This window comes from Magnolia sinica, chromosome 8 (genome assembly GCF_029962835.1).
Source record: "Magnolia sinica isolate HGM2019 chromosome 8, MsV1, whole genome shotgun sequence".
Taxonomy (NCBI): domain Eukaryota; kingdom Viridiplantae; phylum Streptophyta; class Magnoliopsida; order Magnoliales; family Magnoliaceae; genus Magnolia; species Magnolia sinica.
The window spans coordinates 4,060,203-4,086,112 of record NC_080580.1 but is presented as its reverse complement, the minus strand read 5'-3'; the positions used below and the strand labels follow the sequence as shown (position 1 = coordinate 4,086,112).

General features: G+C 40.4%; 1 protein-coding gene and 1 pseudogene across 1 annotated transcript in view; one reads left to right on the top strand and one right to left on the bottom strand.

Moving 5' to 3' along the window:
* The window catches only part of LOC131252636 (uncharacterized), a 61,282-nt pseudogene that overhangs the window by 21,003 nt on the left and 14,369 nt on the right, over window positions 1–25,910 (bottom strand).
* The window catches only part of LOC131252633 (probable LRR receptor-like serine/threonine-protein kinase At3g47570), a 38,451-nt gene continuing 21,087 nt past the window's right edge, over window positions 8,547–25,910 (top strand). Inside the window, exons 1-2 of the mRNA XM_058253282.1 lie at window positions 8,547–10,001; window positions 10,863–11,075. Of these exons, the coding sequence (XP_058109265.1) occupies window positions 8,552–10,001; window positions 10,863–11,075 (1,663 nt within the window). The 5' untranslated portion in view covers window positions 8,547–8,551. The remainder of the gene's footprint in view (window positions 10,002–10,862; window positions 11,076–25,910) is intronic.

Here is a 25,910-nt window from a genome sequence, read left to right as displayed (position 1 = left end):
CCTTATAGACACTTTTCGAATCCACGAGAAAAAAACAAGAAAAATAGAATAAATTCTATAAAATTCATAATTTAATTGATGAATTATTAAAAACGAATTTACAACCCTTTAAATAGAGATACCAAACCTTAGAAGAAATTTCAGAATTAAACTACAACTAAAACTTTCTAAAATTTGTAACTTACTATAAATTTACTATTTATAGTAAGTGTCCCATGTGGCTTAACCACGTTATTCTCCTAATTTTTCTAAACACTTTTCATGTTGGACACAACTCCTAAACCCAACGTAAAAAGAGTTATAATCAAACCAAAACTTATTAAAAATAGTAAAAACGAAAATAAATGTAGAATTAAAACGTCGATATGATGGAATCTCGCAAATTCGTCATGGGCAACCTAGCATAACCAAGTTGGTTGGCTAAATAGCTCGTCCTACCCCAAAATCATATATGGTACATCAAGTAACTCATTTCAGTTTGCAAGATATGCTCATTTTAAGGTTCTGATGGTCTTAATGACTTCTACCTTTTATCAGGTTTTCTCTGGTCCATCTTGTACATAAAATGTCCGCAACGCGCTCTACATCATGCGGATCATTTTTGGACCCCATGTCCTAAAATGAGCTCAAAATGGATGGATGAATTGAATTTCCCACAAACATCATGGTGTGCTACACTTAGGTTTCTAGCGCAGGAACTTCCTGCTAAAGGTTCTAGAGGGATGCGGTTTGGCTGGTGACGCTGCCACCATGTGGCTATTGGTCGTTGCTATGTGGACCCCACCATGATGTATGTGTTTTATCCACGCCCTCCATATATTTCGAAAGATAATTTTAGGGCTTGACCTTAAAAATGAGTTATATCTAAAAGTCAACTGGGCCACACCATGGGAAAATAGTAGTGATTGAATGTCCACCATTAAAAACCTCTTAGGGCTGCTGTAATGTTTATTTGACATCTAACCTATTGATTAGGTCGTACAAACTTAGATAAAGGGAAAAAATGTATATCGGCTTGATATAAAACTATCGTGGCCCTCAGAAAGTTTTTAATTGTAGGCATTCAATCAACACTATATGGTTCACTTAAGATTTGGATAAACCTCATTTTTGGGCTCATATCGTGAAATGATATGGAAGAATGGGTGGACGTTATGGATGAAACACATACATCATAGTAGGGCCCACAGATCACCAACTACTAGCCATCCGTTTCCTTCCAAAGGATCCAAGAGGCGGATTGCTTCATGACAGAGTCTATTACGGGGTTTATATATATATATATATATATGTGTGGTTCTATGTGGTGGAGCTCATGAGAACTTCCCATAAGGTCAAGCTGTGTGGGCCCCACCGTGATGCATGTTGAATATCAATACTATGCATTTAATGGGTCCCCTTTAAATGATGGGATATCCCAAAAATCAGCCATATAAGGAACTCATGTGGGCCATACCATCTAAAATCATGTAAAGACATGCCTAAAATATATAAAAGCACTTAGTGGTGCCCCCTTAAAATTTGGATGCATCTAAAACTTGGTCTTACACTTCATCCACATGGGACACACATAATGCATGGGCTGGATTTGTGAACCACACCTCAATGAGCCTAACAAATGATTATGAATGTTTTAATCGGAGGGTAACCCCTCTCAACTTTTGTACATGGTGTGGCCCACAAAAGTCATCGATTGACTTGATTTTTAAGCTTGAGGCCCACATGGAATAGTGCATCTGACTGATGGGGTAGATTTTCGACACACATCACGGTAGGGCCCACACAGCTAGACCTCATGGGAAGTTCCCATGAGGTCAACCGCATAGAACTTTATATATATGTGTGTGTGTATGTGTTTTCTCTTACCAAAGCCGCCCATCTAATTTTTCATATTATTATAGATTATTAGCCTGAAAATGAGGGAGATCCAGATCTCGATCTCGAGTGGACCACACCTCAAGAAAATAATGATGATTGAATGCCCATGGTTAAAAACATCCTAAGGCTCAGTGTAATGTTTATTTTTCATCCAAATTAATTTAGTCACGCACACCTAGATGAAGAGAAAACGAAAATATCAACTTAATCCAAAACTTTTGTGAACCCTAAGAAGTTTTTGATGATAAGTGTTTGATCACCACTCTTTCCTGTTGTATGGTTCATAAGAGATGTAGATCTTACTAATTTTTGAAGCTAATGCCATAAAATAGTTTGGAAAATGAATGGATGGCACGGATAGGATACATACATCATGATGGGCCCACAGAGCACTGTGATCTATTATTCTTCGGGTAGGAATCTGATTAACCATGATCTATTATTCTTCAGGCAGAATCCACTTACATGAGAAGAGTAAAAGAAATTATCAATTGTCTTTAATTCACGAACGTGTACGGCCTACTCGATGAACGGCCCTGATCTGACACAAGTGTGCCACGATTGCTGGTTGCCATGAACCCGATCTTCTTGCCTGAAGAAGAACCTTGCCAAGGATACTTGCATGCGTAGAGTTCGAATCTTACTCGCTGGAAGGGTTTCTCACGTGGACACGTGTCATGATCTGCGACGTCCATCTTGTTCTCCATACTCATATGTAACACGCTACAAAAATGGAGCTACTCAGCTCATCAAAAGCGTGGTAAGAAAAGTTAATCGGCGGTTCAAATTATGATATATGATTGTAGCCCACTTGAGGAACGGACGTATCTAATTATTTTAGGCAATACAACATACAATGGTAAACACCTAATAGACGGCCTTGATCTTCTAACGGAAAATTCCAAAATTAGAAATGACAGATAAGTATGAAAACTTTTGTATAGTCATCCATCCTCCGTAGGTATTCCTCTTACTCTTTATTCACAAAATGCCCTCACCAAGAACCACGAGAAACAAACTTCGCTCCTACCGGGCGCGGATTGGCTACTCACAGGTTGAGTAGCGAGATTGCTACTGAAGTGACGTCACCAAGTTCTGTGGGCTGTGGGCTCCATCATTATGTATGTTTTGTATCCACGCCGTCCATTCATCTGGAGAGATAATTTTAGTGTAATATCCAAAGAATGAACCACATCCAAAGCTCTAGTGGACCCCACCAAAGAAAACAGTGGGGAGAGTGACGTCACCGTTAAAAACTTATAAAGGCCACAAAAGTTTTAGCTCAAGCTGATACTTGTGTTTTCCCTTCTTTAATGTCTTTGCTAACTTTTGAACAGGTTGGATTTCGAAAAAACATCATGGTGGGCCTTAGGAAGGTTTCAACGGTGGGCATCAATCTTCCCACTATTTTCTGTGGTGTGGTCCATTAAAGTTTTGGATCAGCCTCATTCTCTGAATCGTGCCTTAAAATAATATCTCCAAATGGATGGACGCTGTAGATACAACACATACATCATAGTGTGGTTCATAGAACTTAGTGACGTCACTTCAGTAGCTCGCTACCCAACCTGTCAGTATCTAATCCGCGTCCGCTCTACCAGTGTCTACATTCGACCCGGAATTCAAGGAAAAAAAGTGTACAGTGATGCACCGTACATGTAGCATACATACTAACCCTCCGAACTGACTAAATGGTGCGCGTCTATCTGAAGGACCATAGACCGAACCTGACGCTGACCGGTTGGGCTTTTGTTGGGCCGGGCCTGCCTGGTCCATCCAAATTGAGAGCACATGCAACTAAAAACATTGTTAGGCGACCAATATGTTTGTGGGACATCACACCGTCCATCAGTTCCGCCAGCTCATGTTAGAACGTTTTCTAAGGTCAAGAAGATCCAAAATTCAAGTGGACGAGACAGCAACACAGAGTTCTTCTTCACTTAAACAAGAGAAATTAAAAAAACAAGGCTAATATTTCTCCCACTATTTCTTAGTACACTCTCTCGCCAATAATGCATTGGAAGAATATACTCACTCTCTATACATCTTCCCCTTGTATAAATAACACAATAGGAGAAAAGCATACAAAAGCCTAAGGAAACTAGGTTTCACCATACGTTAGTGTGAACATACATATACAAGATGGAGAAGAGATGTTTCCTAATTGAAAACATCCCTCCTATGCGCTTAAGGACGTGAGACATCCATTCCCTCAAAGAGATTGAGTGGCTACACCGAAAAAAATAAAGAAAATTGTGCCCCAAATGATTTCAATGATAAGTGTCACATCCCTATCGTTTCTTATGTTGTGACCTACTTAAGTTTCTGTTAGTCTCATTTTTGGTCTGACATCCAAAAATGAGTTGGAGTGAAATATGTTTGAGGTGTATGTCACACAATTGCCATAACAAGCCCCATAGACCCCATAGAATTTTTCGCTACATAGGCTCCTAAAAATGCACATCTGTTCTTGCATAAGTAAAGCATAGTTTTATTTGATCATTAAATCTTTTGATCGAATAAAATTATACATTTTCCTTTTACTTTGTAGAGATGAGAGAAATTCAATATTAAAAGGTTGTCAAAAATATTTTAATAGTTTTAATACACCATTTAGATGGTCGTAATAAAATGCAATGGATGCTAGGATGATCTAGATCATGTGATTGTATTGATGCAAACACGTCATTTTAATGGTAAATGATGAAATTTAATTGTCAATGGACCCTTTTAATGGTTAACTGTGATGGAAGTAATAGTTGCTTTGTAACCATATATGAAAAAGGAAATGAGTTATTTAGCAATACTAAAAGAAAATGGGTTTTTAACATATAGCAAAAGAGGAAGGTGGAATATGACAAAAAGTCCATAAAGCAGACCTTATAAAGTATATAAATCAAACAAAAGAAACAATTGAAAGCCCATAAAAACTCCATTCATCCAAATCCAAATGCTAGATGGTTTTTTTTTTTTCCATCCAAATCCCAACACAATACAGAAATCCAGAAACAATCTCTATTAAATTTACAAATATTTCAAAGCTAAAAACATCAAAGCAGTCACTAGAAACACACATTAGAAATATATTAAATACTTTCATCCCTCTTAAATGTTTCTCCACGCTCACCTACCGACATCCCCACACATGTCCAATGTACAATGCACATGTGTTATGCACAATGCGTTGGCTCACCGCTACCCACGAACGGCCCCTATGGTCTTCTTGTAAGTGTACCACTTAGAAATCCAGAGATAAATACCGAAATTGATAAGGCTGAGCAAGGCCAAGAGCCAGTAGAAGTAGTCGAGGTCGCCTCGATTGAGGTTATCTGGTATCCACCCGAGCTTACCTCCCTTCGTCGTCACATGTGTGACTATCGTGACGAGAAGCGTGCTAAGGTAGCTACCTAGTGAGACAGTCGTGATAGATAGAATAGTGCACATGCTCCGCATAACGTCAGGTGCCTGATCATAGATGAACTCCAACTAACCAATGAATGTAAACACCTCAGCAGCTCCCACAATGAAATACTATGGGACCTACCAGAAGATGGATATTGGCAGCTCCTTGCGGTCGTAGTAGTTATTCCTCCTCACAATGCTGAGTCTCACGAGCTCTAGGACTCCAGCAACCAACATAGAGAATATGGAGATAACTAGGCCAATTCCCATTCATTAGAGTTAGGTAAAGCCCCGGTCATGGCCTGTATACTGCCTAGCGAATGGGACGATGAACTTGTCATAGACTGGGACCCAGAAGATGACGGCAATGGTGTTGAAGATATAGAGGGACGCTGATGGAATCTTGAAAGTGGGGCCCATGTGAGCATTTATTGTGTTACCTTTCAAGACGAACATGGTGGTCATCGTTTTGGGCTACACTTTGACTTGGGTCATCATCATGTGGGGCCCACTTAACATGGATGGTCCATTATAATAAGCCACACTTTGATGTGGGCCATCCATCATATGGGGCCTACCTTTGATGTGAACTATGTATTATGTGGACTCACCTTAATGTGGACCATTCATCAAGTGGGGGCACCTTCAATATGAGTTGTTCATCATATAGGCCTACCTTTATGTCTACCATCCATTATATGGGTCCCACCTTTGCTATGGACCATCCATCATGTGGAGCACACTTGATGCGGATAGTCTATCATAAAGGTCACATTTTGACGTGGTCTATCAATCACACGAGACTCATGCAGCGTGCATATAACACATGCATCATGGTGGAGCCCACGTAACTTTTCCACGTCAACATGTGAAGGAGGTCGCGCAATCCGGGTCCGTCTCAACACGGTTTACATTACTAAGAGCCTTTGTGTCAAGTAGACGTTCTCCACACGGTTTCCATCGCAGAGAGCTTACGTGTCAGGCAATGGTTGGATAAGGAAACTGTAGACCCCACGTTGGTCCCATGCGCCAAGCACATCTATGCCTCCATTTCTTTCATCTTCATCTTAAATTAGAAAGTTGCTTTCTTTATTTTGATTTGTATATATTTAACAATTGCTTTTCTCATCTCGCAGTAGACTCCTGATTTCTTTACACATTGACGAAGACTGGAGTTGCCATGAAAAACACGTCTAGCTAACAGTACTCGACATCCAAATAAGAAAATTCTGAAGAAGTAGATTGTGGATTCATTCATGTGTGCCTCTATATGGTAATCAGTGTTAGTTAATTTATACTCTTATTTCTAAGAAATTTTAATCATACAATACTTGGTATTATCTGCATCAACCTTTATTGGATAACATGTGGCCTATGTTAGTGTTTGCATGGCCTCCGGCCTGTCCAGAAGGGTCTCCCACATTGAAAGTTGGACACCTTAATAATCTGGCTGATCCAACCAATGAGTGAGCTAGCTACCACGTGAGTTTGGGTTTTTGGGGGGTAGATTTTCATTTTTTTTTTTGTTCAGTGTGGCTAACATAAACATGCTATGGGCTTGTTTTTTGGTACATCAGTGGTGAGAGCTCATTTTAGAACAAGATACTAATTAAAAAAGGCCCACGGGAGGCACGCGAGATGCAAAATTGGAGAAAGAGATGTTTACAGTTGAAACCATCCTAGACTCCGCCTGCCATCCAAACCGAATATAAGGTCATTCCCGCTGGGATGAAGTGAAAATAAAAAATCTTAGCCTTATATATATATATATATATATATTATTATAAAATTAAAAAACAAAAACTTTTGTGGCCATGCAAATGTTTCAATGGTGTGCAACTGTTCGCTCTTGTGTGGCCCCTTGAGTCTTAGATCCAGCTGATTTCAACGATACGGGGAGCCAGGGTGCGCTGGAAACAGAGGATTCGCACTCATATGAGCTACAAGAGCTACATATATCGTAGGTGAGTACAACTCATCATATCATTATTCGCGTTTTTTCTTCCTCATCATCCCATCTCCTCTCGACATAATGGAATTCCCACGTTCCAATCTCAGGGAATTATGGTCATTTATCCTCTTCCATGCAATCTTTCTCTCCTCCATCAACCCCTGCTCACCCTCTGTATTTACATTGAAAAATGAGACAGATCGACTCGCATTGCTCTCATTCAAATATGGTATTTCCGAAGATCCTTACCGAGTCTTGAGTTCATGGAACGATTCTCTCCATTTCTGCGAATGGGTGGGAGTCACCTGCAGTCGCCGCCATCATCAAAGGGTCACGAGCTTGAACCTCAGGGACCACAGCTTGGTGGGCCACGTATCACCTCACATTGGAAATCTCTCTTTCCTGAGAAGAATCGATCTCTCCAACAACAAATTCCAAGGCCAAATCCCTCAAGAAATAGACCGTCTATTCCGGTTGCAGCATCTCAATCTGTCCGTAAATTCACTCCAAGGAGAAATTCCATCGAATCTGAGCCACTGTTCAGAACTCATAACCATTGACATCAGGAAGAATCAGCTGGTAGGAGAACTTCCTGCTGATATTGGCTCTTTGTCAAAGCTCATTTTCCTTTCTGTCTCAAGAAATGATCTGAGAGGAAGCATCCCACCTTCGTTGGGGAACCTTTCCTCTCTCACCACTCTTATTCTAGAACGTAACAATTTTGAAGGGCAAATTCCAAACCAGCTTGGTCAATTGGCAGGCATTATCACTTTTCAAATAGCTGGAAATCAGTTATCAGGTACGATTCCACCATCGATTTATAATCTCTCATCCATCCAAGTGCTTAACGTGGCAGTTAACCGGCTACATGGAAGCATATCCCCCAACCTAGGCCTTTTGTTTCCACACCTGCGTCGGATTCTTGTAGGTGCAAACCAATTCACTGGAACGCTGCCAAATTCATTGTCCAATGCTTCAAGTCTCGACTTTGTTGGTTTTAGCGACAACAGTTTTAGTGGACATGTGCCTTTGAATCTAGGAAGTCTTTCGCGTCTCTACCATTTTAATATCGAGAAAAATCAGCTTGGAAGCAGGGAAGGTGATGACCTGAGCTTCCTTACTTCACTGACCAACTGCACCAATTTAATAGGCATTTCTACTTATTTTAATAATCTCTCTGGAGAGTTGCCCGGTTCCATTGCTAATCTCTCGACACAGCTAAAGATTCTGAATTTAGGAGGAAACAAGTTATTTGGAATCATTCCCAAGGAAATCGACAATCTCATCAATTTGTATGTTCTGAATCTGGGAGGGAATTCCATGAAGGGTACCCTTCCAGTTGATATTGGGAAGCTTAACAAGTTGCAAGCCTTGAGTTTCACTCGAAATAAATTTTCAGGGCAAATCCCACCTTCAATTGGCAACATCACTCGATTGAGCTATCTTGAGTTGGATGGAAATGATTTCCATGGAAGCATACCATCTAGTTTTGGAAATTGGGGATTTATGGAAGAATTTTATATTTCTGAAAATAAACTCAATGGTACCATACTCAAACAAGTCAGTGCAGCTCAAATCGACCTGTCTCGTAATTCATTCACTGGGTCTCTCCTGCTGGAAGTTGATAACTTGGAAAATATTTGGCAAATGGACATCTCAGAGAACAAACTATCAGGTGAAATTCCAGATACGCTGGGAAAGTGTCAAAGCATGGAGTTGCTTTATATGCATGGCAACTTGTTTCAAGGAACCATTCCAGAGTCTCTAAAGAATTTAAAAGGTATCGAAGAGCTAGATCTTTCGCGCAATAACTTGTCTGGGCAGATTCCAAAGTATTTCGAAGAATTTCATTTCTTACGGTATTTGAATTTGTCGTTTAATAATTTCGAGGGTGAAGTGCCCAAAGGAGGAATCTTTAGAAATGCCAGCACAATTTCAGTTGTCGGAAACAGCAAACTCTGTGGAGGTATACCAGAACTACAATTGCCAGGGTGCCCTAAGCAAGCTTCTAAGAAACGAGGGAAGCCTCTTGCTCCCAGAGTAAAAGTCACAGTCATTACTGTGGTTTTATCTTCGTTTCTCCTGTCGTGTATCATTGCAGCTCTTTACTGGAGAAGAAATTCTCAAAAGAAAGCTACTTCTCCATCTTCCACACAGAATCAGTGGTTACAAGTTTCTTATGCAGATCTCCTTCAAGCAACAGATGGGTTTTCTTCAGCTAATTTAATTGGTGTGGGAAGTTTCGGTTCTGTATATAAAGGACTTTTAGAATGCTTTGAAACACTTGTTGCAGTGAAGGTACTCAACCTCCTACAGCAAGGAGTTTTTAAGAATTTTGCAGCTGAATGCGAAGCATTAAGAAACATCCGACATCGAAATCTTGTCAAAATCTTAACTGTTTGCTCGAGCATTGATTTTAATGGCAATGATTTCAAAGCTCTAGTGTTTGAGTACATGCCTAATGGTAGTCTGGAGAAGTGGTTGCATCCAAATGTAGATGAACAACCTCAATTGAGGAATTTGAATCTTACACAAAGGCTGAATATAGCCATTGATGTGGCTTTGGCATTAGATTATCTTCATCATCAATACCAAACACCAATTGTTCATCGGGACCTAAAACCAAGCAATGTTCTTCTTGATGTTGACATGGTTGCCCATGTGGGCGACTTTGGTTTAGCAAGGTTCCTCTCTGAAGCTGCAGAAAGTGGTTCTCAAAATCAGACCAGCACATCTGGGATTAAGGGATCTATTGGGTATATTCCTCCAGGTAATTAAGGATTTTAGTCCTTTATCTTTTTATTCATTTATCTTGCAAAATGATTGGTAATTTCCATATATTAATATTATGGTGAAGCTTGTTAAGAACGATATTCATTAAAATAATCTAATCAATAGATATTTCTACGTACATTACTGCATTCTGACTTAATACAATAATAACAGAATTAAACTCTTAATAGGGAAGAAAGCCAAAAAGATGGAAGAATCTGACAAATGTGATTTTAATTTAGTGGTGATGAGCTACAGTCAGTTACAAATTGAAAGGATGGATTTCTCTCTTGGGACCAAGTGGTCCCACATGACCCATTTATGATGAACAAAATAGAAGGAATACTTATTGATCATACATGACTCAGAGATAACAATGATTGTTACAATTGAGATCATGCACTATTGTGAATGGTGGTGATTATCCCATCAAGCTGATTTAGTGGCCATCAACAATTCATGATAGACCTTCTTATCCAAGGGTAAATGATGATTAAATGTTGGCTAGATTGGCCCCACATTGATTCACACTATAATTAATAAGGTATGAAGAATTGTTACTAGATTATTTCTCTAGCCGTGATAAACTGTATGCGAAAACAGAGGATTCTTGTTCTATTTATAGGATATTTTCTTAGGACTATTTATTGGGACAAACCATACACTCATAATACAAATATTGAAGAAATATGTTTAGCCAAATTCCTTATTCTCAGATATTCTAAATTTTGGGAGTGGCAGAAATGTTAATTATATAAATGAAATATTCCATTTTCTCCCTCTCAATATCTAACCACTATTTTTATCTTTCTTTAAATAGTTGCCTAACATTCAAATATGTGACATTTGTAAATCGTAGAGCATGGGATGGGCGGTAAGGCGTCCACACATGGAGATGTATACAGTTATGGGATCCTTCTACTCGAGATGATCACCGGAAAGCGGCCAACTGAAGACATGTTTAAGGACAATCATAACCTTCATCACTTTGCAAAGTCGGCTTTTCCCGAACAAGTAATGGAGATTATAGATCCAAGACTTCTCTTAGAAGATGCTGAAGCTATTCAAGACAGTGAAAATCATAACAATTTGAGAAATAGAATGCATGATTGCTTGGTTTCATTGGTCAGCGTTGGTGTATCATGTTCTGCAGAATCGCCAAAGGAACGAATGAAGATGAAAGACGTTGTCATCGAAATGCATGAAATAAGAGACTTATATATGCAGGTTGGGATTCACCGACAGAGATAAGATAGGCCCCTTCATCTTACCTCAGTAACTACTAAGATTAGTAGTTACATTGAAGAAGATTCCAATATAAAATAGAACTGTTTGATATTTTTCTTAAGAAGCTCTAGATATATATTGTTCTGGTGTTAAATCTAGGAGAAGATGTTTTTTTTTTTTTCCGTCTTGTTTTAAACAGAGACTTTGTCGCAGATACAATTATTAGAATCGGTAAATGAAGGGGCCAAGGTGCTTCCTTGTCTATCATGGTTACCAGGCTTCGGACGTTCTAATTTAGTTACATGATTGCCATATGTAGAAAATGAGTCTGTGTCAAGAACAACAGGATTTAAGGTGCATGTTGTTTTTTTCACACTACTTTATCCTATGAATATATATGCTGATTTTCCCAAAAAAAGAAAAAGAAAAAAAGGGTGGGCTTCCTGATACACGATGCAGTGTTGCCCGAAAGAGCGTACAAGCTGTTTAGGGACTGGCCCACTGTATGTGGGCTTTGAATCTTTGATTTATGCCAACGTGAGCTTTGCATATACTCATTTGACCAAATCTGGGCTAAAATTCCTGGCCCGATTAGTATATGGCTGGGTTCAGCCTAGAAATGCAGCTCGATTGGTGTATGGGGTTAAGCCTAACCCATAAACTGGCATGGCAAATGGGCCGAGCAGCCTGATTTAGGTGCTTTTGTAGCCTACATGAAGAGCAGGGCTGCCTGAATTTTTGGTTTCACACAGTATTCACAACTGGATCACTTGGCATCTCATCTGTGAAAATTTGTCTCTTCTTCATGTGAAAATATAATGTTAGCTCTTTTACTGAGAATAATATTTTATGTAGGGAAGAGCGTGAAAGGATAAAGAGAAAATATCTGGCTTTCTCAAGTGAATAAGACCTTGAATCCACAAGGTATGGTGGCTATCAGCTATCGGATCCACAATGGTTAAGAAAATTCAAAAATACTTTATTGAAATTATCCTATTTCAACTGAGATTACAAAGCTTTAAATAATAAAATGAAACCTTAATTAAATGTGCTAATCCAAATAAACTTAAACTTTTCTAAAATATAAAATTTAATAAAAATATAAAGTTTTAATATAACTATACAGAATGATTCCTGACATGATAAGAAGACACCAAAATTAAAACTCTAAAAATAAAAAGTTATGTCTGACCTAAAACTTACTTTAAAAAATAGTAAGTTTTTCGAAAAACAGGAGATTTGACTAGAAATAAGTCATTTTCTTGTGAAACAGAGCGATGTCGGTTAGCCCATGATGAAATTTCAGTCGAAATTCATAAGTCACGCATCCCCTAACTCATTCTCGATCAAAAGTTATGATTGATTTATGATTTGTTCTTTGAAAGACATTTTTCTTAATCTGGAATGAATTACTCTGGTCCGGATGCACCGAAACCCAATTACATCTTGTTTTTTTCACACAATTACATCTTGTTTTATTCACACTAATTTAGGGTGGGCTTCCTGATATATCGTGCAGTGTTGCCCACAGAGCTTCGGTGTTTTAAGCGCTGTCCAGAACAGGTGTGGCAGGGGATTTGCGATCCAAGTGTGGAGACAGCAAGGACGAGTAAATATCCCTGTATATGAAAAAAATAAAAGACCCTTAACTGGACGCGGATTTCCAGCGCAAGACTTTGGCAGGAAGTTCCTGCAGTAGGAACCTGTGTGGGACCACCATGATGTTTTTGATAAATCCAACACGCCGAACCTTTTTTTCGACCTCATTTTAGGACAAACAGGTAAAAATAAGCCGGATCCAAGATTCAAGTATGCCGCGGTAAAGGAAAGGTGGGTAGGGAAATTCCTACCGTTGAAATCTTCCTAGGGTCAACAGTTATGCTTACATGCCATCCATGCCATCCATACCGTTCATAACGTCATTCCAACTGGGATGAACCTAAAACAAAAATACTAGCCTGATTCAAAACTTATGTAGCCCCACGAATATTTCAATTGTGAACGTTTAATTCTCCCATTTTCAGCCCACTTGAGTGTTGGATCCGAATCAATTTTATACTCTTGCCCTAAAATGAGCTCACAAAACGGATGGACGTGGTGGATTTATCAAAAACATCATGGTTGGGCCTACATAAGTTCCAAGCGCAGGAACTTCCTAGGAAAGCCTTTTCGCAGGAAATCCCCGTCCCCATTAACTGCTACAGCGTGGAAGCTTTATAGGCACTGATAGGATATTTTGAAGGACTTGGACTCGGAAGTGACCGATCGGTGCTGTGGCCCCACTATGATAGATGTGTTTTATCTACTCCGTCCATCCATTTTATCAGCTCATTTTAGGGCATTGAACCAAACATTAGGAAGATATAAATATCAAGTGGACCACGCCATGGGAAACAATGGTGATTGAATGTATACCATTAAAAACTTCCCAGGGGCGACTATAATGTTTATTTATCATCCAACCTGATTGATTAGGTCACACAGAACTTGATTAAAGGAAAACACAAATATCAGGTTGATCCAAAACTTTTGTGGCTTACAAGAAGTTTTTAATGGTGGGCATTCAATCACCACTGTTTCCTGTGGTATGGTCCACCTGACAATTGAATCTGCCTCATTTTTTGGCTCATGCCCTAAAATGGCGTGGAAAATGGATGAACGGCGTGGATAAAATAAATACACCATTGTGGGGCCCACGGAGCTTTTAGGGCACTGACCAGTACCCACTTAGTACCGGAGGTGTCACTACCGACTACTGAGTCCGAATCCATTTTGAAGAGTTCTCCATTGTAACTGTTTGGGCCACAAGTTCGCCTTTTACCTAGGCCATAACTTCTAAGCTATTAAGTGCATCCCTTCCTAGTGAGTAGGTCCCACCATGAATATCTCCTGCTGCAAAAGTCGGTCCAATATACTCATCAAGTGGGCCACACTAATGATGCCGGATACAAGAATCGTATTGTTTCTAAAACATGACTACCACTTAGGCCACATGCACGGTCCACAAGAATCGTGTATGTGTGTGTGCGCCCGTGTGTGTGTGTGTGTGTGTAGCTAAAAATGCCACTCGGTCAGCGAGACTCCTAATGAAGTGATGTCACCAAGTTCTGTGGGTCCCACCATGATGTATGTGTTGTATCCACACCATCCATTCATTTGGAGAGGGCATGATCTAAAGAATGAGTCAGATTCAAAGCTCCGATGGACACCACCACAGAAAACAGTGGAGAGAGTGACGCATACCATTAAAAACTTCTAAGGGCCACAAAAATTTTCGATCAAAGGTGATATTTGTCTTTTCCCCTTGTTAAATGTCTTTTTTAACATATGAACGGGTTGGATCTCAAATAAAAATCACAGTGGACCTTAGGAAGGTTTCAACAGTGGATGCCGCTCTCTCTCCACTGTTTTCTGTAATGGGGTCCACTACAGCTTTGTATCTGCCTCATTCTTTAATTCATTCCCTAAAATGCTCTCTCCAAAAGGATGGACAGTGTGGATACAACACATACATCATAGTGGGACCCAAATAACTGGGTGAGGTCACTTCAGTAGCATTCTCGCTACTCAACCTGTCGGTAGCTAATCCACGTGGACACATGGCAAAATATGAGAAGTTATAACTTGCATGATGACTTAAAAGTGTGCGCTCAATTGAATAACTAGTTGGCAGTGATATGCTTACCGATGCATAACGGAACGGATTTGACTAGGCTTAGTTAATAATTAGCTGAAAATATTATGATCATGCAAACTTGTCTTAAGTTAAAAAGTATTATTGAACATCCAAAGAGGATTGTGGAGATCGGTTTATGTTTTCAGTAACTATGGACGCTAGATTGTGGGTGGATCATGCTCACGGGTTTCTTCTTGGACTTTTGTGTGTATTTGTGACTCGAAGATATGCATACCACCTACTGTTTTATCATGGAACCCGGTTCCTAATAACGAACAAGCAATTGTCACCACCCATCCCCTTGCCATAAAACTAGTTGAGTGACAACAGACTACGATTCCCACAAACCTCAATTGTCTCACCTAACGAAACCAGTCGTGCAACAAATGGATTGTCATTCCGAATAATAGTATTACGTACGCGGCTAGTTGTGCAAGGAAACCAACCTTTCGGATAATGAGTAGATGAAAGAATGATTTATTTTATGTAATGATATTAATTAGAATTGATATTATTTTCATGAAATGTATGTATATTGATTTAATGAACCCTTAAAATATCGAACACACAACTTTAGATTACTAGTCTTTTTGCCTATAGTGCGGCATCAAGATCAAATATACCAAGATGCCAGATTCCGAGACGTAACATGGGTTTGATTTGATTCTAGCTACTTTCCGCAGTGGCAAACCCGCTTGTACACTGATGCAGGGATGAACGTGATGAGGTCGATCACCGTCTTCCTCAAAGATAACTACGAGCTTCTCTGGACTCCTTACAGACACTTTTCGAATCCACGAGAAACAAACAAGAAAAATAGAATAAATTCTATAAAATTCGTAATTTAATTGATGAATTATTAAAAACGAATTTACAACCCTTTAAATAGAGATACCAAGCATTAGAAGAAATTTCAGAATTAAACTACAACTAAAACTTTCTAAAATTTGTAAATTACTATAAATTTACTATTTATAGTAAGTGTCCCATGTGGCTTAACCACGTTATTCTCCTAATTTTTCTAAACACTTTTCATGTTGGACACAACTCCTAAACCCAACGTAAAAAGAGTTATAATCAAACCAAAACTTATTAAAAATAGTAAAAACGAAAATAAATATAGAATTAAAACATCGATATGATGGAATCTCGCAAATTCGGCATGGGCAACCTAGCATAACCAGGTTGGTTGGCTAAATAGCTCGTCCTACCCCAAAATCATATATGGTATATCGAGTAACTCATTTCAGTTTGCAAGATATGCCCATTTTAAGGTTCTGATGGTCTTAATGACTTCTGCCTTCTATCAGGTTTTCTCTGGTCCATCTTGTACATAAAGTGTCTGCAACCCGCTCTACATCACGCGGATCATTTTTGGACCCCATGTCCTAAAATGAGCTCAAAATGGATGGATGGATTGAATTTCTCACAAACATCATGGTGTGCTACACCTAGGTTTCTAGCGCAGGAACTTCCTGCTAAAGGTTCTAGAGGGATGCGGTTTGGCCGGTGACGCTGCCACCATGTGGCTATTGGTCGGTGCTATGTGGACCCCACCATGATGTATGTGTTTTATCCACGCCCTCCATATATTTCGAAAGATAATTTTAGGGCTTGACCTTAAAAATGAGTTATATCTAAAAGTCAACTGGGCCACACCATGGGAAAATAGTAGTGATTGAATGTCCACCATTAAAAACCTCTTAGGGCTGCCGTAATGTTTATTTGACATCTAACCTGTTGATTAAGTCGTACAAACTTAGATGAAGGGAAAAAATGTATATCGGCTTGATATAAAACTATCGTGGCCCCCAGAAAGTTTTTAATTGTAGGCATTCAATCAACACTATACGGTCCACTTAAGATTTGGATAAACCTCATTTTTGGGCTCATATCGTAAAATGATATGGAAGAATGGGTGGACGTTATGGATGAAACACATACATCATAGTAGGGCCCACAGATCACCGACTACTAGCCATCCGTTTCCTTCCAAAGGATCCAAGAGGCGGATTGCTTCATGACAGAGTCTGTTACAGGGGGTTTATATATATGTGTGTGTGTGTGTGTGTGTGTGTGTGTGTGTGTGTGGGTGGTTTTATGCGGTGGAGCTCATGAGAACTTCCCATGAGGTCAAGCTGTGTGGGCCCCACCGTGATGCGTGTTGAACATCAACACTATGCATTTAATGGGTCCCCTTTAAATGATGAGATATCCCAAAAATCAGCCATATAAGGAACTCATGTGGGCCATACCATCTAAAATCATGTAAAGACATGCCTAAAATATATAAAAGCACTTAGTGGTGCCCACTTAAAATTTGGATGCATCTAAAACTTGGTCTTACACCTCATCCACATGGGACACACATAATGGATGGGCTGGATTTGTGAACCACACCTCAATGAGCCTAACAAATGATTATGAATGTTTTAATCGGAGGGTAACCCCTCTCAACTTTTGTACATGGTGTGGCCCACAAAAGTCATCGATTGACTTGATTTTTAAGCTTGAGGCCTACATGGAATAGTGCATCTGACTGATGGGGTAGATTTTCGACACACATCACGGTGGGGCCCACACAGCTAGACCTCATGGGAAGTTCCCATAAGCTCAACCGCATAGAACTTTATATGTGTGTGTGTGTGTGTTTTTTTTTTTTTTCTTTTACCAAAGCCACCCATCTAATTTTTCATATTATTATAGATTATTAGCCTGAAAATGAGGGAGATCCAGATCTCGATCTCGAGTGGACCACACCTCAAGAAAATAATGATGATTGAATGCCCATGGTTAAAAACATCCTAAGGCTCAGTGTAATGTTTATTTTTCATCCAACTTATTAATTTAGTCACGCACACCTGGATGAAGAGAAAACGAAAATATCAACTTAATCCAAAACTTTTGTGAACCCTAAGAAGTTTTTGATGATAAGTGTTCAATCACCACTCTTTCCTGTAGTATGGTTCATAAGAGATGTAGATCTTACTAATTTTTGAAGCTAATGCCATAAAATAGTCTGGAAAATGAATGGATGGCATGGATAGGATACATACATCATGATGGGCCCACAGAGCACTGTGATCTATTATTCTTCGGGCAGGAATCTGATTAACTATGATCTATTATTCTTCAGGCAGAATCCACTTACATGAGAAGAGTAAAAGAAATTATCAATTGTCTTTAATTCACGAACGTGTACGGCCTACTCGATGAACGGCCCTGATCTGACACAAGTGTGCCACGATTGCTGGTTGCCATGAACCCGATCTTCTTGCCTGAAGGAGAACCTTGCCAAGGATACTTGCACGCGTAGAGTTCGAATCTTACTCGCTGGAAAGGTTGCTCACGTGGACACGTGTCATGATCTGCGACGTCCATCTTGTTCTCCATACTCATATGTAACACGCTACAAAAATGGAGTTACTCAGCTCATCAAAAGCGTGGTAAGAAAAGTTAATCGGCGGTTCAAATTATGATATATGATTGTAGCCCACTTGAGGAACGGACGTATCTAATTATTTTGGCCAATGCAACATACAATGGTAAACACCTAATAGACGGCCTTGATCTTGTAACGGAAAATTGAAAAATTAGAAATGACAGATAAGTATCAAAATTTTTGTATAGTCATCCATCCTCCGTAGGTATTCCTCTTACTCTTTATTCACAAAATGCCCTCACCAAGAACCACGAGAAACAAACTTCGCTCCTACCGGGCGCGGATTGGCTACTCACAGGTTGAGTAGCGAGATTGCTACTGAAGTGACGTCACCAAGTTCTGTGGGCCCCATCATTATGTATGTTTTGTATCCACGCCGTCCATTAATCTGGAAAGATCATTTTAGTGTAATATCCAAAGAATGAGACACATCCAAAGCTCAAGTAGACCCCACCAAAGAAAACAGTGGGGAGAGTGGCGCCACCGTTAAAAACTTGTAAAGGCCACAAAAGTTTTAGCTCAAGCTGATACTGGTGTTTAATGTCTTTGCTAACTTTTGAACAGGTTGGATTTCGAAAAAACATCATGGTGGGCCTTAGGAAGGTTTCAACGGTGGGCATCAATCTTCCCACTGTTTTCTGTGGTGTGGTCCATTAAAGTTTTGGATCTGCCTCATTCTCTGACTCATGCCTTAAAATAATATCTCCAAATGGATGGACGTTGTAGATACAACACATACATCATAGTGTGGTTCATAGAACTTGGTAACGTCACTTCAGTAGCTACTCTCGCTACTCAACCTGTCAGTATCTAATCCGCGTCCGCTCCTACCAGTGTGTACATTCGACCCGGAATTCAAGGAAGAAAAGTGTACAGTGATGCACCGTACACGTGGCATACATACTAACACTCCAGACTGTCTAAATGGTGCTCGTCTATCTGAATGGACCATAGACCGAAATTGACGCTGACCGGTTGGGCTTTTGTTGGGCCGGGCCTGCCTTGTCCATCCAAATTGAGAGCACATGCAACTAAAAACATTGTTAGGCGACCACTATGTTTGTGGGACATCACACCGTCCATCAGTTCCGCCAGCTCATGTTAGAACGTTTTCTCAAAAGTCAAGAAGATCCAAAATTCAAGTGGACGAGACAGCAACACAGAGTTCTTCTTCACTTAAACAAGAGAAATTAAAAAAACAAGGCTAATATTTCTCCCACTATTTCTTAGTACACTCTCTCGCCAATAATGCATTGGAAGAATATACTCACTCTCTATATGTTCACTCCCCAAGTATAGGGTTGTGATGTAGTAATAAACTCGGTAAGACCGAGGTCGAATCCACAGGGACTGATACCTGTACGTTATCTGAAACCAAGTAGAACTAGAACTAGACTAAGATGTGATCTAAACCAAATAGAATAATTGTGGAAGAATTATCTAAGACTTTAAGTAATTCAAAGGAAGGAAAACTAGGGATTCAGAGGATCCACTCGTAGAGATCAGGGAGATCTTTTTCCTGCATCAGGAATCATGGAAATCAAACTGAACTTACTTGATCTGGTTTTCAAGAGATGAAAGGTGTATGAATTAGAATGGATTCCATCACCAAACCTTGCCCAGGAGACAAAGCAAACAACAGAATTAATCTAATTACCAATCAATCAACATGCCATGAAAGTTAGGCAGAGTACCGTCATCCGACCATGCCCATGAGACGATGGTGAACAATAGGGCTTCCTGACTTCATAAACATGAAAAGGAGAAAAGGAACATGCTCAAAGCTATCACAGACCCATTGTAATTTCAGTCACAATAGACCATTAAAAACTACAAACATTCCCTTAACAATTAAACCATAATCAAGTTCAATTCACGATTAAATAGTTAACCCAGCAATCAGAGTCTCCCATCTCACTACAAGCTTCACCTCTTAGCCCTAGCTAAGAGGTTTAGCCCGTCATGATGCGGGCTAAATTCTAATTAAAAGAAAAAGAAGAAGAAGGAGAAGAAGAAGAAGAAGAAGAAGAAGAAGAAGAAGAAAGAAAGCAAGGAAGTAAAGTAAAGGGAGAAAAAAAACTTCTCTCTCTTCTCCTTGTCTTCCCGTATCCAGATCATGTCCCTGCGGCACCCCACCTTGAATGCTCCAAGCGCTCCCTCCTTCACGTTTCTCTTTCTTCCTGCTCTCTCTCTAGCTCTCAGACCGTGCACAGCAGCAGCAGCAGCCCCGTTTTCTTCTCCCAAACGAAAACTCCTCAGCAGCACATTCAGCAGCCGCCTACCGCAGACCGTCCTTCCTTTCTCCCCCTTGCTCCCTCTCTATTCTTCCCTTTTTAAGATGGAAAGCTCCCATTCATCCGCTCTGTGGAGTCCGGACGGGAATAGGTTGCAGAACTCTTACGCAGCTGCAACATCCGCTGCATCTTTAGCAGGAAAGACAACGTAACAGATCGTGTTTGGAGAGGCGTTTTGTCTCCAAGTGCAGGATCGGAGCCATTCGGGCTTCTTGGCTCTGGTCAGTCCGGAGCTGGGATGATTTTGGATGGTCCGGATCGTCGGACCGATCCTCTCTGTTGATACAAAACAGCCCGCAACGTTCGGGTTTCGGCCGCGCTGTAAACAGGGCCTGCGCATTTCGTGCGCTGGACTCTCGGTGGCATTATTGACATCGAAGGAGGAATCCATGCCGTCCATCAGTTTCCCCTCGAAAATCCGGTCGGACGTGGTCCGTTGTGGATCGGATCCGACGTGCCCCATAGAGTTCTTCATATTACCGTCCGTCCTGCGTTTAACGGATGAAAAACCGATCTCCGGTGTCTTTTGACATTTCTCCACCTAGGTGTGGGTCACGCCTTCCCTCTGGACTTAATGGACGGTTCAGATTGGACCGCCGAACCAAGATGGTGGCCCACTGCACCCAATCGCAAGCCGGACAGCGTACGCTGTTGCATTAGTGGAGAGTTCGAGTTTGAGTCGGTCAGCGCCTGCTGACCGACTTTAAATGCACGGATGCACGGCTGGTGCACTTGATATTATGCACATTCACCACAGGTGGGGCCCCACAGAGATGTTCTTGAGAAATCCGCTCCGTCCATCAGCTTTTTCACCTCATATAATGGTTTGAGAAAAATTTGAAGTATATCCAGATCTCAAGTGGGCCCAAAATCAACTGTTTATGGGCTGATCTGACAGTTGTGCCACTTCCAGAGGGATCTGAGAGTTGAAATCCGTCATGTACGGTTAATTTGTGGTCTTCAGGCCATATATGCCACTTCCAGAGGGATCTGAGAGTTGAAATCCGTCATGTACGGTTAATTTGTGGTCTTCAGGCCATATATGGAGTTTCAATTCATCAATTTTCTTGGATCCCTAGCATGCACATCCGTCGATCTTGGTCTCCTGGGGTCCATCCCATGCTTTGGTGTTATCAGAGTATTAAATCCATGCTTTAAGCATCCTTTTTCAGTCCATGCTCGTAAATACACTCTGCATCACACACAATTAAATCAGGCCTTTAAACGGTATCATGCTTGTAAATTCATGCAATAAATGGGTCTGATATGCAATATTTGACCCTCAACACAACCCCCAACCAGCATTTTGCTAGTCCCGAGCAAAGTATGCGAAAAATAAGTTGAGAATTACAGGAGAATTTCTATGAACTCGAGTGATTTTGGAAAACAATCTAGATATTCAGAATTCAACAATTCATGAATGTTGGGCCTTACTCTCTCCTAGACTCAAATACACGATAAACTTTATTCAAAGTATTAGTCCCTTAATTAGAAATAATCCTAAACATTGAGTTCCACAGATGTAAAGTGTAATCCCAACTTTCAACATTAATATTCATTTCTTTATTTCAGGATATCGTTGGTAATCAACAAGAGAATTCATAATAACCAAAGCTTGCCTCAAAGATCATCTTTTCATTCCTTCAGTTTTTTTTTTTTTTTTTTTTTTTTTTTTTTAAACTGAAAACCAAGAAGGGGAATGAAGTCCACACTTATAGGGAGCAAACCTATAGTGAAGATTCTTTGCCTAACCTTTTTCAACGGTATCTCTTCCTTTTAATTGATCTTGACGGGCAATTGTTCAAGTTGGTTCCTTCTATGCTTACTGATCACCAAATTAACCCATCAGTTTCAAACTGAAATCTTAATGTGTAAGCGAGATGTGACATGTGAAATCATGACTCAATCAATGTTTACAACTTCTAATCATGGATTAATAATTAAACTTAACTGTGAAATCTAACGAGCAACTGAATCCAAGAGCAGTAAATCACCAACATTCCATATCCTGTAATTCTAAATCAAAGATGGTCGTCCAATCACTTTGAATTCACCAGAAAGTCCAGAAAAAATTTAAAAATTTTCACAATTTTTGCTCAAGAAAATACTGATTAGGTAACCTAATCTCCCACCCCCAACTTAAAAGCTACATTGTCCTCAATGTAAAGGATATGAGTATGGAATGCGCGTAGGACAACAAAAGTAAAGAAAGAGTGAAGGGAAGATAGTACCTGGATGATGAATCGTGAGAGACTTTCCAAGAGATTGCAGCATGGAATCCGGTCAGCACGAGAGAGAAAGTGACACAGAACTAACAAAAATAAAATCCTACCTATACCACTTTCGCAGGTGCTCTCGATTGCATTTAGCGCATGCAACAAGCCTTTAAACCCCTAGGTTACCCCTAGTGGACGAGTTGTAGTCTCGTGAGGGTTTGCGGCAATGCTACCCACAAACATTGAACTAATGAATGAGAAAAGTGAAATGGAATGAAAATTTGGGTTGCGTCCTAGGAGCGCTAAGTTTAACGTCTTCAACTAGACAAGAATGGACCATGAATTAATCAATCTTGATAACCTACCTATACCTCCATCAGACTAGGAGATCAATCCTGGTAAACAGGAGCAGTCGAGGCATGGACATGTCCTCTGAATCAAATTTCTCGACAAATGGCTTTAAACGATGTCCATTTACTTTAAACTCCTTGCCATTGTCGGGATCTCTTATCTCGACGGCCCCATGAGGATAAGCAGTAACAACAATGTAAGGGCCGGTCCAACGAGATCGAAGCTTACCCGGAAAGAGATGTAATCGAGAATTATACAAAAGGACTTTCTGGCCTGGCGTGAATGATTTTCGTAGAATATGTTGATCATGAAACGCCTTCATCCTGTCCTTGTAAATTCTCGAATTCTCGTATGCGTCGTTCCGGATTTCTTCAAGTTCATTCAATTGCAGTTTGCGTAGCGAGCCAGCGTTGTCTAGATTGAAATTAAGATTTTTGATCGCCCAGTATGCTTTATGTTCCAGCTCCACAGGCAAGTGACAAGCTTTCCCATAGACAAGTCTAAAGGGAGACATTCCAATAGGAGTTTTAAAGGCAGTACGGTATGCCCATAAGGCATCGATCAATCGGATTGACCAATCCTTACGACCAGGGTTAACCGTTTTCTCCAAAATGTGTTTAATCTCCCTATTAGAAATCTCAGCTTGTCCACTTGTCTGTGGATGGTATGGGGTGCTCACCTTATGAGAGATACCGTATTTCCTCATTAAGCTCTCGAATGGTCTATTACAAAAGTGTGAGCCCCCATCACTAATGATGGCTCGAGGCGTTCCGAATCGAGAAAGGATGTTTTCTTTTAGGAATTTAATGACCGTGCGATGGTCATTCTTTCGACACGGAATCGCTTCGACCCATTTAGTGACATAATCTACGGCGAGCAAAATATACAGATTTCCAAACGATTGGGGGAATGGTTCCATGAAATCGATGCCCCAGCAATCAAATGCTTCAATGATAAGAATGAGATTCAAAGGCATCATATTTCAACGGGACAATGCTCCCAATTTCTAACAACGCTCACAAGCTTTGCAAAACTCATGAGTATCCCTAAACATAGTGGGCCAGTAAAAGCCACACTGCAGGAAAAGTGACCACCACAGGCCTCTGAGTGACAGAAGGAGATGATGCTCTGATGCTCATCGTCTGGTACACATCTCCTTAGAATTTGGTCTGGGCAATATTTAAATAAATAAGGATCATCCCAGAAAAAGTTGCGCACCTCGGTGAAAAATTTCTTCTTATCTTGCGCAGTCCACTGTGTCGGTATGGCACCTGTAGCAAGATAGTTAGCAATATCAGCAAACCAAGGTGAATGGGAGACTCTGAACAGTTGTTCATCAGGGAACATGTCATTGATATGGGTCGCCTCAAGGGAATCAGAGGTATTAAGGCGAGAAAGGTGATCGGCCACTACGTTCTCTACTCCCTTTTTATCTTTAATTTCCAAATCGAATTCTTGGAGTAGAAGGATCCATCGTATCAAGCGGGGCTTAGAATCATTCTTAGAAAGAAGATACTTAAGTGCTGCATGATCGGTGTAGATAATAATCTTGGATCCGATCAAGTAGGACCTAAATTTGTCCAAGGCGAACACCACGGCTAAGAGTTCCTTTTCCGTAGTCGAGTAGTTTACTTGGGCAGGATTTAGAGTCCTACTTGCGTAGTGAATGACGTAGGGCTTCTTGTCTTTTCTCTGGCCTAGGACCGCCCCAAGAGCATAATCAGAAGCGTCGCACATAAGCTCAAAAGGAAGGTTCCAGTCGGGTGGCTGCATGATAGGTGCAGTGGTTAACGTGCCCTTAAGCTTGGTGAAAGCTTCCTGGCATTGCTCAGTCCACTCATACGGAGCATCCTTTTGAAGAAGATTACATAATGGACGAGAGAGGAGACTAAAGTCCTTTATGAATCGTCTGTAAAACCCTGCGTGTCCTAAAAAGGATCGCACGTCTCTGATGTTCTTTGGTGGAGGTAGGTTAGAGATAAGATCGATTTTTGCCTTATCTACCTCGATTCCTTTGGACGAGATGATATGCCCAAGGACAATTCCCTTCTGAACCATGAAATGGCACTTCTCCCAATTAAGTACCAGGTTCTTTTCTTCACATCTTTTCAGCACACATTTAAGACTTTCCAAGCACTTGCTGAAAGATGGACCGTAAACAGAGAAATCGTCCATGAAGACCTCTAGATATTGCCCCACCATATCAGAAAAGATACTAAACATACATCGCTGAAAGGTGGCAGGGGCATTACATAGTCCGAATGGCATCCTTCGATAGGCAAAGGTGCCGTAGGGACATGTAAATGTGGTCTTTTCCTGGTCTTCAGGGCTATCTCTATCTCGTTGTAGCCTGAATACCCATCAAGGAAACTGTAATAGGAATGACCAGCTAACCTTTCCAGGATCTGATCAATGAATGGTAAAGGAAAGTGGTCTTTCCTCGTGACGTTATTCAACTTCCTGTAGTCAATGCACATTCTCCAACCAGGAGTAACTCTAGTTGGCACGAGTTCATTATTAGCATTGGCTACGATGGTGATTCCAGACTTCTTAGGAACCACTTGAGTTGGACTCACCCATTGACTATCAGATATAGGGTATATAATACCCACGTCCAGTAGTTTAAGAACCTCGGCCTTAACCACTTCCTTCATGTTTGGATTTAGTCTACGTTGTGGTTGCCGAGCGGTCTTTGCATTAT